General features: G+C 35.1%; 1 protein-coding gene across 1 annotated transcript in view; it reads right to left on the bottom strand.

Annotated features, from left to right (window-relative positions):
• The window catches only part of TBC1D32 (TBC1 domain family member 32), a 94,388-nt gene that overhangs the window by 60,331 nt on the left and 20,770 nt on the right, over positions 1 to 13,287 (bottom strand). The window contains exons 16-22 of the mRNA XM_082481157.1: positions 12,916 to 13,043; positions 11,606 to 11,807; positions 8,565 to 8,647; positions 6,916 to 7,054; positions 6,116 to 6,203; positions 4,483 to 4,601; positions 3,946 to 4,062 (exon numbers count right to left, since the gene is read on the bottom strand). Coding sequence (XP_082337283.1) covers positions 3,946 to 4,062; positions 4,483 to 4,601; positions 6,116 to 6,203; positions 6,916 to 7,054; positions 8,565 to 8,647; positions 11,606 to 11,807; positions 12,916 to 13,043 — 876 coding nt within the window. The remainder of the gene's footprint in view (positions 1 to 3,945; positions 4,063 to 4,482; positions 4,602 to 6,115; positions 6,204 to 6,915; positions 7,055 to 8,564; positions 8,648 to 11,605; positions 11,808 to 12,915; positions 13,044 to 13,287) is intronic.

Below are 13,287 nucleotides of genomic sequence, written 5' to 3'. Positions count from 1 at the left end.
ATGTTAAACTGGGGTTTTTTTGTATGTTTGAAAAGTGTATACATCTATTTAAATGAAAAGAACAGCAAAACCTTTAGTATAATACCTTTCTAACACTGGTTAGCATTACATGCTTCAAAACATGGCTATTTATTCTCAGTGTAACAAGGCTTAGCTTGGATGTTGAGGCTCACATCTTTCACCATATAGCATCTCATGTGATAGACAACGACCTGTGGCTGCTTCCCATTTCTTCCACAAATCCAGCCTAATTATCTTCCCCACTGGTTCACTGCATATCCAAACTGCTTCTGAAGAAATTATTTCAGTAAAAGACTAAGAAATGCATAAAAGCTTTTACTGTTATCGTCTGCTGTGTTATGGTCAGAAGAAAAACTACAAAGTCCTTATAGGCTTTATTTAATCTGGATTAAATCAAAAATTTTATTTTCTCCACATTTAAGAAGTATCGTTTTCAGAGACAGAGTTATTACTAAACTGGTTAGATCAATGAGTCATTTCAATATGATACAAGAGAAAAGTTAGGATCCATACTTTCATGAAATCAACCAAAGCTCTGTTTTTCAACACAGATGAAATAAACACCACAAGCAAAACTCCCAATAGCAGAAAAAAAAAACTTGTCAAATAAACTGTCTTCATAAAATGCATCACTACTTAAAATACAGTTAAACCATATTTTCCCTACTAGATTTTTTTTGACAGTAGGGGACTATGAAGAATATATTTTCTATATAGTATGTTCACAATTAAATTCACAATAAAATAATTAAACTCAGACCTCAAGGCTGTTCATAAAATCAGTAATGCAAGCGATTGATCTTTTGGGGGTTTAAGGCTTTTCAGATATTTGCACGTGCAAAGAGTTAAATGCAAAGGGGTATTTCTCTGCCAACATCCTCCTCCTCTCATCTATACATCAAAGGTTGGAGCCTGCAATAGACTAGAAAGAGCAGGCACAGAGAAAGAACTATTGAGACAGCAGACCAAGCTCTGATTTTGGATATTAGGAAGGAGGATAGTGAACAAGGTCCAACACAAGGTTCGAACAGAAAAATGTGCAGATAAATCTGCACTGTTCAACTACACTGTATAGCTTAAATATTACAGGTAGGGTGTCATCTACTTTGAATACCTAAGATACACCATCTAAATACAAGATTCTCCATAATCACTGGGGGGGAGAATAAAAAACAAACAAACTTCACCTGCTTAAACATGTCGTTCAAAGCTACAGATCTGGAGGGTACCTTCCAAGCTAGATTCCCTTGAATATGTATACTGTAGAACCTCTCAAAGGAAGAGTGGAAGCAGGCAGAAGGACCCTGATTTATCAGCTCCGTTTTCTAAAATATTTTTATATGGCAAAATTTACAAAAAAAAAAACTGGCATGTATTAAGAAAAGTTTTGTCAAGTCATCAGTTAGAAGTACTAAAAGCCCAAGTGATAATCTGTTCAGTCAATGATGCAACTAGTTAGCCAAAAATACAAAGGAGGAAAAAATGTTTAAATCCTGTGTGTTTAAGAAATAAAGGCATGCAAAGATTATTAAGTTCTGTGCATTATCAAACATAGTTCAGGCTGGACAGATGGGCTGAGGCCAATGGTATGAGGTTCAACAAGGCCAAGTGTCGGGTCCTGCACTTGGGTCACAACAACCCCATGCAGTGCTACAGACTGGGGGCGGAGTGGCTCGAAAGCTGCCTGGCAGAAAAGGACCTGGGGGTGTTGGTGGACAACCGGCTGAGCATGAGCCAGCAGTGTGCCCAGGCAGCCAAGAAGGCCAACACCATCCTGGCCTGCATCAGGAATAGTGTGGTGAGCCGGACTAGGGAAGTAATCATCCCCCTGTACTCGGCACTGGTGAGGCCTCACCTCGAGTACTGTGTTCAGTTTTGGGCCCCTCACTACAAGAAGGACATTGAGGTGTTGGAGTGTGTCCAGAGAAGGGCTACGAAGCTGGTGAAGGGTCTGGAGGACAAACCTTATGAGGAACGACTGAGGGATCTGGGGTTGTTTAGCCTGGAGAAGAGGAGGCTGAGGGGAGACCTTATCACCCTCTACAACTACCTGAAAGGAGGTTTTAGAGAGATGGGAGCTGACCTCTTCTCCCTGGCGACAAGTGATAGGACGAGAGGAAACGGGTTCAAGTTATGTCAGGGCAGGTTTAGATTGGATATTAGGAAGCATTTTTTCACTGAAAGGGTTATTAAACATTGGAATAAGCTGCCCAGAGAGGTGGTGGATTCACCATCCCTGGAGGTGTTTAAGAAAAGGGTAGATGAGGTGCTTAGGGACATGGTTTAGGAGTGGTGGTGTTTTTATCAGGGTAGGTTTATGGTTGGACTTGATGATCTTAAAGGTCCCTTCCAACCTCACTGATTCTATGATTCTATAAATATTACAAGTCAGATTCCGTGGCAACGTGACATGATTCAGAAATACCGAAAAACGAAGCACAGAAAGCAACTGGGTTTTCTAACCAAATCTTCTAGTGGCACCGAAATTGCTTTTTTACTTTGCTTTCTAACCATAGTTACATCTGGTCAATTCTTTTTTTATCTTTAGCTTAGTGCAATCACTGCCCAAAAATATGGTTATAACAAATGTTTATGTCTGCTTAACCTCAGAAGTTTTCTGAGTACTTAGACTTAGTCCTTATGTGTTAAATTAACATTCAATTAACTGACTATTTCCCTTCTTTTAACTACATAATCTTGGATGTCTAGCTTAGGCTTACAAAACCCACTGTTGCACAGTATGTAAGTGAGACAGACCCTGTCCAAAACATCTGTAACAGTTCAGGAAACTCTGAACAACTGTATCAGTATTGCTATTTCTGGAAACTGAGAGAATTCCATCAAACTACTGAAGTGCCTCAAAAACCAAAACAACATAGGCTTTCAAAAGTCACAAAAATCATTACTTAAGATGCACCTCGATCTGAAAGCTCTCACATATGTATCACCTTCAATATATATCTATCTCCCCGGCTCCCAGTGCCTGAGAAAACTTGATGACTAAACAGCACTATCCATCAGTGGACACGCTAACATTGAGTGTATTGGAAAAATGACATTTATCATCCCATTTTCTCCAGAAATCACCAAGACTGTATTACAAAAAAGAACTACAAAAATCCCTTTCAAACATAACACACACTATTATGATATATGCTGCCTAAACAATTTAAACTACCACCAATCCAGAGCTTGTGCTAAACAAACACTTTAACACAACAGCAATTCAAAGTGCTAGCTCATTAGAAAAAAAATTAACTGCCAGTCAAGGTCACGGATTAAATTTGCCTGCGCTTTGTAGACGAGAAAAAAAAAAAAAAATAGATTGCAGTTGGATGAACTAATACAAAACAATACTAAATACAGAAATGGTAACACCATTTTTCTTAGGACTGAAATATGCCTTAATCAGTAACTTCCCAGGTAGTGATTTTTTCTGTGTGCGAATCATCTGTGCTTGAGGTTTTGGTTTGGTTTGTTTTTTCATTTGTTTGTTGTTTTTTGTTTTTTTTTTTTAATTTTTGTTTAAATCCACAGTGTGATAGAGCAATGTTATACAAAATAGAAGTATAGACATTTTCCAGCATTTTCCAGCATGTATCTGCATGCACATACTGAGGTGTTTATGTATGTCAATTTTTTTTTCATGGAAAACCACAATTCTAACACAAGTCAGAAAAGATGATCTTTAGATTAGGCATCAAGTTTTATACTATCTTTAGGATTTCAAAATGAAAATTTAGGTTAACATGAAGTAATATGTGCATATACTGCCCTCATGCTGTATAGAATACAAAATGCAGAAAATTTCAAAATCTTTCACTAAGAAGAAAAACCTTATTCTGTTATTACAGTAACGTTTTGTCAGGAAAAATGACTGCACGTAAGTATTCATTTTTCTTTCAAAATAAAAACTATACTTACAATAATATCTGTAGGTACTTCGCGGAGTGAATACATTGGTTTATTTGGTACATCTTGTTTACTCAGGAGCTCAAAAACTGCAGGGTAAGTGAGCAAGTTTATCAGAGACAGAAAAGACTAGAAAAAGAAAAAAAGGGAGGACAAAAGGGAATGTTAATCAGTTAAGTATAACCAAATAAACTTTAAAAATTATTTGCCATTTGCTTTAGGTTTGTTCTTATCCTTCTTTGTAGGCTGAACTTGGCATAAATAGAGTTGGCCAAAATTAGACTGCAAACCCTAGCAAGTCTCTATATAATCTACAAGGGCAGTAGTGTCTGTAAATAGGATTTTAATCGATCCTTGGTGTTGTGACCTGCCATGCAGGAAAAGAATTCTTTCAATCAGTCATCAGTTAGTGTTTTACACTAATTTTGCCCCATGTGTCAAGAAGCAGGTATAGTTGCAATAAAAATTTACAGAAATGTATGTACTATCCTACCTGAAACACAGCACTGTTTTTTCCATGCCACAACAGAAGATTAAGTAATTTCTCACCTTCTGACAGCTTTGGTCAATAGGGTCAACTGGAGTAGATTTGGGTTGGATTATCCTCACATCATCTTTTCCACACTCCAAAAGAGACCATAACTCAGTTACAAGTGCCTTTACAAAACCTAAAAAAAATGTTTCTTGTAATCATCTGAATGGCAAGAACACCAGAAAAACAATCTTCATATTAAAAAACATTTTACACCATAATCCTAAACCAGATTCTCAAAATTCTCTACATTGTGGACTAAAATTTCACAAGACAGACTGCCTGAGGGTTACTCTCCCTGCTATTCTCAATCCTTTAGTCAAACTAGCTTTCTACAGCAGTCTGCTTATATTCAATCTAAAATCTAATGCAACAGTTCACAAAGATTATTATACTAGAGTACGATGATATTTATATAACTTCCATGTAAATGAGCTGCTGACCTTCTTTAACAAGTTAACTGCTACAGATCAAGCCCTAGCTAGTATTGGCTCCGTGGTTTTGAAAATACAGATTTATTATAACTCATTAATAAATGAAAACATACCAGGATGAAACATTAAGGACTGGAAAAACCTTTTTAAAAGAAGAACTACTAGCTGAATTTAAAATGTTAAATGTTAAAATAGAAGAGGAAGGACAGCCACATAACTCTGAAATCTCCAAATGGAAGTTACAGGCTTAACACAAACTTTACATACATTACACAACCTCCTCTCAAGGCTTAAAATCAACGCTGATTATTTTTGGTCTACCATTTGTCTTTGACACCAAGGGCCATAAGAAGCAACTTGGCTGAGAACTTTAAACAGGACAGATGGGTTACTCCTCAAGTAGATCTGCTCCCTGCTTTCTGAAAGATCCCGGAGGCATAAATAATAAGCAATTAACAATCAGTTTCCTTGACTGGCAGAATTTGCCTGAATTTCTGACAGTCTTTCAGTCAAGTCATTTTAATCACACACCCGCCGCTTCTAGATACTCTTTTGTACCTCATGGACTTCCTTCGCAACTTTAGACAGCGGCTATACTTTATTGATAAGATTCTAGTTTTAACATAATGACTACCCAGACCACCAGGTGGTATGGGAACAGTTGAGCTATCTGAGAATGAATCTGAAGGGACTTTGTGGTATGAGTTAGCATACAAGAAGAATCAACAATACATATAATCTAAATTCCATCTCACTATTCTATAAGAGCACCAGTGACATTCGTGACTTTGCAGTTGCTCAACCTTTCAGCAGTCAGTAGCCACAGAAAAGTACATACAAATTACACAAATCAACAGTTATTAATTGTGATCTGCAGATCAATAAGAAGCACTAGCAACTTATTTTTTAACAGACATAAATGTCTTCATGCACATATAGGAAATTTCTGGAAATCCAAACTGATGAAGTAAAAGCTTTGCTTAATTTAAGAAAATAAAGTAAACAAAACCAAAATCCAGCATCAAGATAAGCGAATGATTTAAAAGTTGGAAAGAATAAGTTTCCATCAAGAAGAAATCAAGACATTTAAGCAGTCTTTGCTAATACTGTGTAATTATTCCACTCAGTTGATGTTTTCTAACATCTTCCTCACAATCTTTTTCTAATATGCAAGACTACAGCATGTAAGCATTCATAACAATGTTCTTCAATTTACCTGAACTCTGTAGAGCTACTGCACCTGTTGGTGTTGTTGCCATTTGTGTAACAATCACTCTATTACCAAACTCTTCACATGCATTTCTCTGTTAGTAACAAACATACAAGCACAGTGTTAGTTATTCAGAGGGCATGAAACTCTCAAATGATCTCTTAAATATTGATCTTTCCTACACTTGTTTAGAGAATTTAATTCACTGTATGGTTAGACCTGAACAGCGCATCTATATTATCCTCTACAGATTTACCAGGGTCAGATTCCAAACTAAACATCTTTATCAAGTATCTTATCAAAATTTAAATGCAAAATACTATGGTTGAGACATGTAACATCAGCAAAGAATAAAAATGTTTGCATTACAATAGGGTTTTTTGCACACATTCAGTAGGATGTCTGTAACATTATGGTTTTTATCCTAAAATGCGTATTACCCAATTTTGGTTACATTTCAAGTACTGTCTAGCATATCCAGATTTCAACACTGCCTACAAACGTGGTCTAGAAAAATATGCACTTAGAAACAAAAAAAAGGAAAAAAATTTATTTTGCTTTAGCATTTCAAACTTTTTCTGTAAAAAGTCAGAAAAAACTAAACAAATACCTGACATATTGAAGATGAGTAACATCCAACAATCTTAAATCAGTGTGGCACCAATATCAAAGGTGAAAAGCTACATTTTAAATTTATTTTTGCAAAAATTAAGTGACAAAATGGTTTCTAGATTTATTTTCTTTCTTCTTTATTTTATTGGAATCATTAAAAGAAAGAAAAGCTGTAGAGACTCTATAATGCTTACCTGGAGTTTTTTTGATAAACTGTTGAACATAAAGTTCACACAGTCATTCATAGCACCTGTACTATGAAGCAGAAATAGTCCCTTTGGTGTGGCAGAAAAATTTAGCAAGGCATCTAACAAAGTCTCTTCCCATAACACACTGCAAGAGTAGCAAAATAATAATTTTAAAAGGTATGTAAAAAAAGCATGGGAAAAAAGAAAAACAACAATTTCTGACTTTGAAAAACAACATTTCATTCACCAGACTCTATGTTTACTGCATATGTTTACATTAGTTTTTAAAAAGCATTTGGGAAAGTTATATGTATTAGACTGTATTTTGTACAAACATTTAAATTCATCCTGGGAAAACTAAGGTTAGGTAGGAAAACAGAACAGACAGATGATGTAATTGGGAAAACAAAAGACCCATACCATCCTTAAATGTACTTATGACTTACTATCTGACGCTAGACAAGTCTTTTAAGGTATTAATATGGCAATTACAAACTGGCAAAGCATGCTCAGAATTTCTTACCAATGTGAAAACACAATGAGGAACTAATAAAAACACAAATTTAACGAGATAAAGGGTCCTGTTAGAAATTACAATTAGCAATTACATCACCTTTGACTAGGTACCGTCCCTGCAGGTATCACTAGACTCTTGTGATTCTGCTTCTCTAAAAGCATTTGCTTACTGGATTCTTATCTCTAGTTCTCATTTCTCACTTTTTATTCCCATCACCAGCAAGCAGCACACAGCTTTTCTCATAGCAGCCAACCATCACCCCAAACTTTAATCATGTCTCCTGCAAAGTCCCTGCTATGTCTTGTTCAGAAGCAAAAATTTCACCCAGAAAAATATAAGCATGTCTTGTTCCATAGTTAAATGAAAAATCTAAATGCTAGGAGGAAATTGTAGCTTATGTCAATGGTAGTGATTAGTAGCAGCCTCCTCAGTCAGAGCTCTGCATCCCTACATTTCTTTTCACCACTAGATTTGAATTGCTATAACCAGTTCACATGCCACCACCACAGACTAGAGAGGTATCTTTGCAAATTATACGTGAAATCTATGGTAAAGTATAAACAAGGATCTACATAATTAACTAGGTTCTGCACCAACGCCAACATCACCCTGAATTTTCAGGATCACAAATATTTGTATATCTCTCATCTTAATGCATACAAACTTCTAGAAATAGACATTAAGTTTTAGTACAAAAGGAAGGATGTCTTTCAATACGTATCAGGCTTTCAGCCAGAATGCTGCCAATCTTGCTACATAGTATTTTGAAGGTGTAGCTACCATTCAGCAGAACAGCATTTTAAATCAACACCACATCAAAGCCGTAAGATAAACTCTGACAGCTATTTTGTTTTATGCTTTCTAATTCACATTTTCCTCAAACCAATTTCTGCAGTTAGAGAGAATTACCTATAAGTCAATCTTACATAGATTAGACACAACTCTGGAAGACAAGAAAATCGTGAAAGGTCAAGAACAATTTTGTAACGCTACTCAGACCTATACTAGGATGACATCACTCTACCTACCCCTATGCTTTTGGCAAAAAAAACACAGGGTCGTAAAATGCTTCAACTGTGGATAAATTAGCAGCGTATGTTCATACTTGTGCATGTGCATAAATTAATCATCAACTTACGTGTTTTTGGACTCTAGACTTATCGAAGAAGTTGAGTCCACGCCGGTTACAGGAGTGGGTACTCTTTCTGAAAGCAAACTTGTCTGTGAAATAAAAAATAAATAAATACCTCCTTACTGTTTGTTTATACCATTTTTAAACTCCAGATCTTGCTCATGCTCTGGTTACACATTAAAAAAATAACCGTGATCGAGTTGTACTCTAGCCTTTGGCACAGAATACACTATTCTGCTACATTTTTTATTCCAGAAAAGTTTATTTTTTATTTTTTCCTTTGACATAAACCATCTTAAAGCTAGTACATTATTTAAATCTTCATTATAATTCTTAAAACAAAAAGCACTATTTATTTTTTTAATTTTTAACTGGAGACTCCCAAAGCAAAAAATCAGTATTAAACACAGCAAAACAAAAAACCAGAAAGCAACTCTCTACTTCTGTCACAGGTAATGGAAATAAAAGCCTCTGGAGTTGACAACTCAGTACCAAATTTATTAAGTAATTCTGTCAATTTTTATTTTATTTATCTATAAATTCTATAAATATATCTATATTGGTATGGATATAATTAGAGGTACAGGCATAGATAAACATACATACACATTTTTATATTTAATGGAGTTTCTAATTTAAATTATGTTTGAAAATAACTAGTGTCAAAAACACTGTATATTTAAGATGAATGATTTAAGCTGGTTTATGTTTCCAGGGATAAAAAGCATATTGCACCATTCAAATGAAAGAGCAGTCATTAATTTACTCTCTTATAAAGGTGATCTAATATATCCACAAAAGATTATTAAGACAGTCAGTTGCCCTGGATCTGTTAAGTTCCCCTTTTAGTATCATCTGTACAAATTCCGTCCCAGAATCCCAAGAATCTGCCAAGAAAAAAATTGTTTCTCCATCAGTCTTAAAACCCCAGGAGACAAGTAAAATAAGAGGAAACAAATTACCAGCCTATCCGTTAAAAAACTGTCACTACTGCTTGGATAGAGTCCACCAAAGTACACCATTTTTGCTACACTATAAATGGTAGAATATTTTATAAACCGCAGATGTTTTAAAATTGAAAAATTACAGAAAATAATTTAAAATGTAATCAAGATGGCAGAGTTGAAAATGTGACTTTACTGTACCAACTTGTCAATTCCTGAGGTCCTGAATTTGTAGATCACACTTCAGTCTCAATTTGACCTCCGAAGTGATGTGAAAAAATGGCATTTTGTCAGTTAAATGTTTCATGATTGTTTTTAAATTTGACACATTCAGCCTACTTATCTTGTATGTGTCAAAACAATTTGTCTAAATGATATTCTAGACCACAATAGATGATTTTAATGTGCAAAGAAGTCTTTTGTGCATGTGCAAATGCTGAGGTGCTTTAGAGCAAATAACTGGAAATGCCCATCAAAAGCATATAACAGTCTGCTTGTGATAAACGTTAAATAGAGTAACAGGTTAGTTCAAGTAAGACTGACTAGTTACACAATAGGAAAGCACAGAAAGACAGATTGTTGAGTTATGTAAATTACAGCACGATTCAAGTGAACTAGACCCCTTAATTCAGTGAAATCCTAAAGCTCTCAATGCAAGGAAGAGCCTAAGTTTCAAAACCAACATTCTTTAATGAGAAACAGAGTTTACTGTCATATAATTATGATTGTAAGTAATAATATATTTTATTTTCAATCAAAATGTATGCTTTCATGATAATATTCATACATAAAAGCAGTGAGAAATACCCACAAGCTGGGGATTTAAAGTCTTCCTTCTATTCACGTTCTATCTTTCCAACATTTTTTGCCTGAGTTTACATTGTGACTGTATTTTTAAAATTTCTAATCATAATAAAAGCATACAGCATTTGACAGGAAGAATAGCTGTTCCATTCTCTTTCCCTTGCATTCAATCTCTTGCTTCCTTGCCTCCAAAAAGAATCTTTAGGTTTTTAGCCAATTTTTTTTCTTCCAGCTTGCTCTGATCCTTCTCTATGAAAACATTTTACAATCACTGGAGTAAAAAAAAGAGATGGTTCCATTTTTCAGTATGAAGTGAAACAACACAGCTAAATTTTGCTATTCCACTAAGTGTTCTACTACTGATAGTTTAAAGATGCTTTCAGTTTAGCTGGAAGCCAAAGTTGAAGCTTTGTATACTACCCTTACTTAAATGCTGCCAAAGATATTTTCATGATTCAAATGTTTGTTTGAATTTTACTTCGCTGTGAATTTCGGAAAAATGCTCTTGCAGCATCTGCTGTCATTTTTCCATCTTAACTAAATTTTTTAGTAATACATAAGACTTTTCACACTGCATACAGCAATCAGAACACTGAAAACAGAAAAGTTTAGTGAATAAAGCAGAGATCCATATACCTCGTTCAGTAAATTTATAACAGAAAGCAAAATACGCAGAACTGTTCTTTCATGCAGAAAAAGCATTAGACTAGCAATCAAACTGATGTTGAAATACAGACTCTACACTTCATGTGATATCCAAATACACAGGTAAGACAAGAACTCCTGCCTGGCACTGCTCATTATGGTCCCTTGAGAACATTTCAACGGCATCTAACTGTTTAAGTTAAATATTTGGAATCTCCTTTTCTCCATATCTCTGACCAAAGCTAACTACTTTAGCCTAAAAATTACTGAGGCCACATCTCAGGAGGTTTTCCTTAAATATCCCAAACCAAGAGTGAAGATCAGATCTGTGGTGGACAGTGGCTATCATGACATCAGGTGACCTCTAGCATCAAAGACAATGTTTAGAAAGGAGTTGGTCTATGAACAGTAGGTCTATCCATGCATCTTGAGTGTTCCTGGTTGAATCTTAAGGCACAGAAGTCTCAAACTAAGCTTCTGCTACGTTCACATACAGAAGGAAAATTTGAAAAGTAGAACTTCATTTTTAGAACAATTCCAAGCATTATCTCACTACTTTAATATAAGCAACCTGAAGCAGAGAACACCTATTACACAAGCTGAACCTCTACAGTAAGATTCTTTCCAATCTTCCCAATCCAAAACAAGATTTACCTTTTTCCAGGCCTCTCCGATAGACTCATGCAAGCCATAAGGAATTAGCATCTGCAGGCCTTCACAAGTTCTGTACATCTGACGACATACAAAAACGAAAGCTCCTTTAACAACCGGAAAAATCTCGGATCCAGATAAAAGAGAAATGTCGTCATGAAGAAGTTTCTTTGTAAACTGAACAATTACATGAGCAGCTGCAGGACTAGAAATAAAATAACACTTTTAAAATGTTGGTTTGTAGTTATCAATAAGCCTTGAAAGAAATCCTCTGACTAAACAAATTCAAATTTTTCTAGGGGAAAATAAACTATGAAAAGACACTACGACCCACTATGGATGGGCCAACTATACTATAACTTGTAACACCAGTCAAAAGAAAAGAAATATACAGCAAGTGATTTTACTTGGGCTACAGGTCTACGTAAGGCAAAAATGCATCCATTGTCTTCCTTCCAGCCCATGTAGCCATGAACTACACAGACTGTATGTTTTACAGGAGTCCAGTTAGGAAGAGTAACAAGACAACCATTTCAGCTTCTGCTTAATCAGTGTTAAGGATATTACTACAAGGCAAAAATTTGTCTTTGTTCTTCCTTTTTCCTATCCAAGATCTCCTTTTGAAGTCTTCTACGCTTGCAATGCAAAGGAAAACTCTTTCTCCAAAATAATGTCCTTTACTTCCAACCCCCCTTAAAAACATGTGCAACTTCTGAGATTCCTCCACTCAGAAGACATATTTCACACATTTTTATGACCTGCAGCTTAGATATTTTTAAAGGCTAGTCTCAGTTTTACTGCCCTGTTTCAAGTTTTAGCATCAAGTAACAATATAGTATCCATAGGATCACATAGATCTTAAGTTAGGTACAGTGTTACAAATGTCAGCTTCTGATGCAACATCTGTCTCTACCAGATGTATTGAAAAGTGAATGCTACATTAAATCTATTCTTCTAATAAAGCAGGTTGATTTTTAATATTTATTCTAAAAACAAACAAAAAACAGAGAAGAGAGGAATATCAGGGAACTACATTCAGAGAAAGGAAAGCTCTCACATGAATAAGAAAAAACAGTAAACCATGGAAATCTACTAAAACTATTTCTTTAAATTGTTGTTTCACCTGGTTATACATGTCTCCCTAATACATTCGCTATAACACTTACTACTTTACTTGATAATCAGATATTTTACTCCAAACATAAACAAAATATATCACATTATAGATAAATGAAAAAAGAGAAAATGAGTCTCATAAGACTAATGTAATTCATTAAAGTACTCACTAATGCTATTCATTAATGCACTCTTACCTATCTTCTCTGGCAGTTTTTTCATTTTCTCCATAAAGAAGAAGAGAAAGACCATCGTCTACAGCAGCAATCCTTGCCAAAATATCAGCTACATCAATTAAAGTGGTTTCAAGACAATTTATACATACCTATTTGGAAGAAACAAAAAAAAAAAGTTTTCAATTCAATGCTTCTGTGAAAGCTGTTTATTCAAGTCTGGCTTATGTATGCAGAACCTGAAGGTCACCTTTCTGATGACTGCTTAATGGCTTAAACAAAACAAGTATACAGCCTATGTTCAAACGCCATCATATAGAAGTCTTCATCACAAATCGCAGTAATTGCAGCTTTTAATGATTATAGCAGAAATTCAATGACTCCACAGATACAGAG

The sequence above is a fragment of the Vanellus vanellus genome (genome assembly GCF_965231255.1).
Source record: "Vanellus vanellus genome assembly, chromosome: 3".
NCBI classification, from domain to species: Eukaryota; Metazoa; Chordata; class Aves; order Charadriiformes; family Charadriidae; genus Vanellus; species Vanellus vanellus.
The sequence above is the reverse complement of the archived record's forward strand: the minus strand, read 5'-3'. Positions and strand labels throughout refer to the sequence as shown.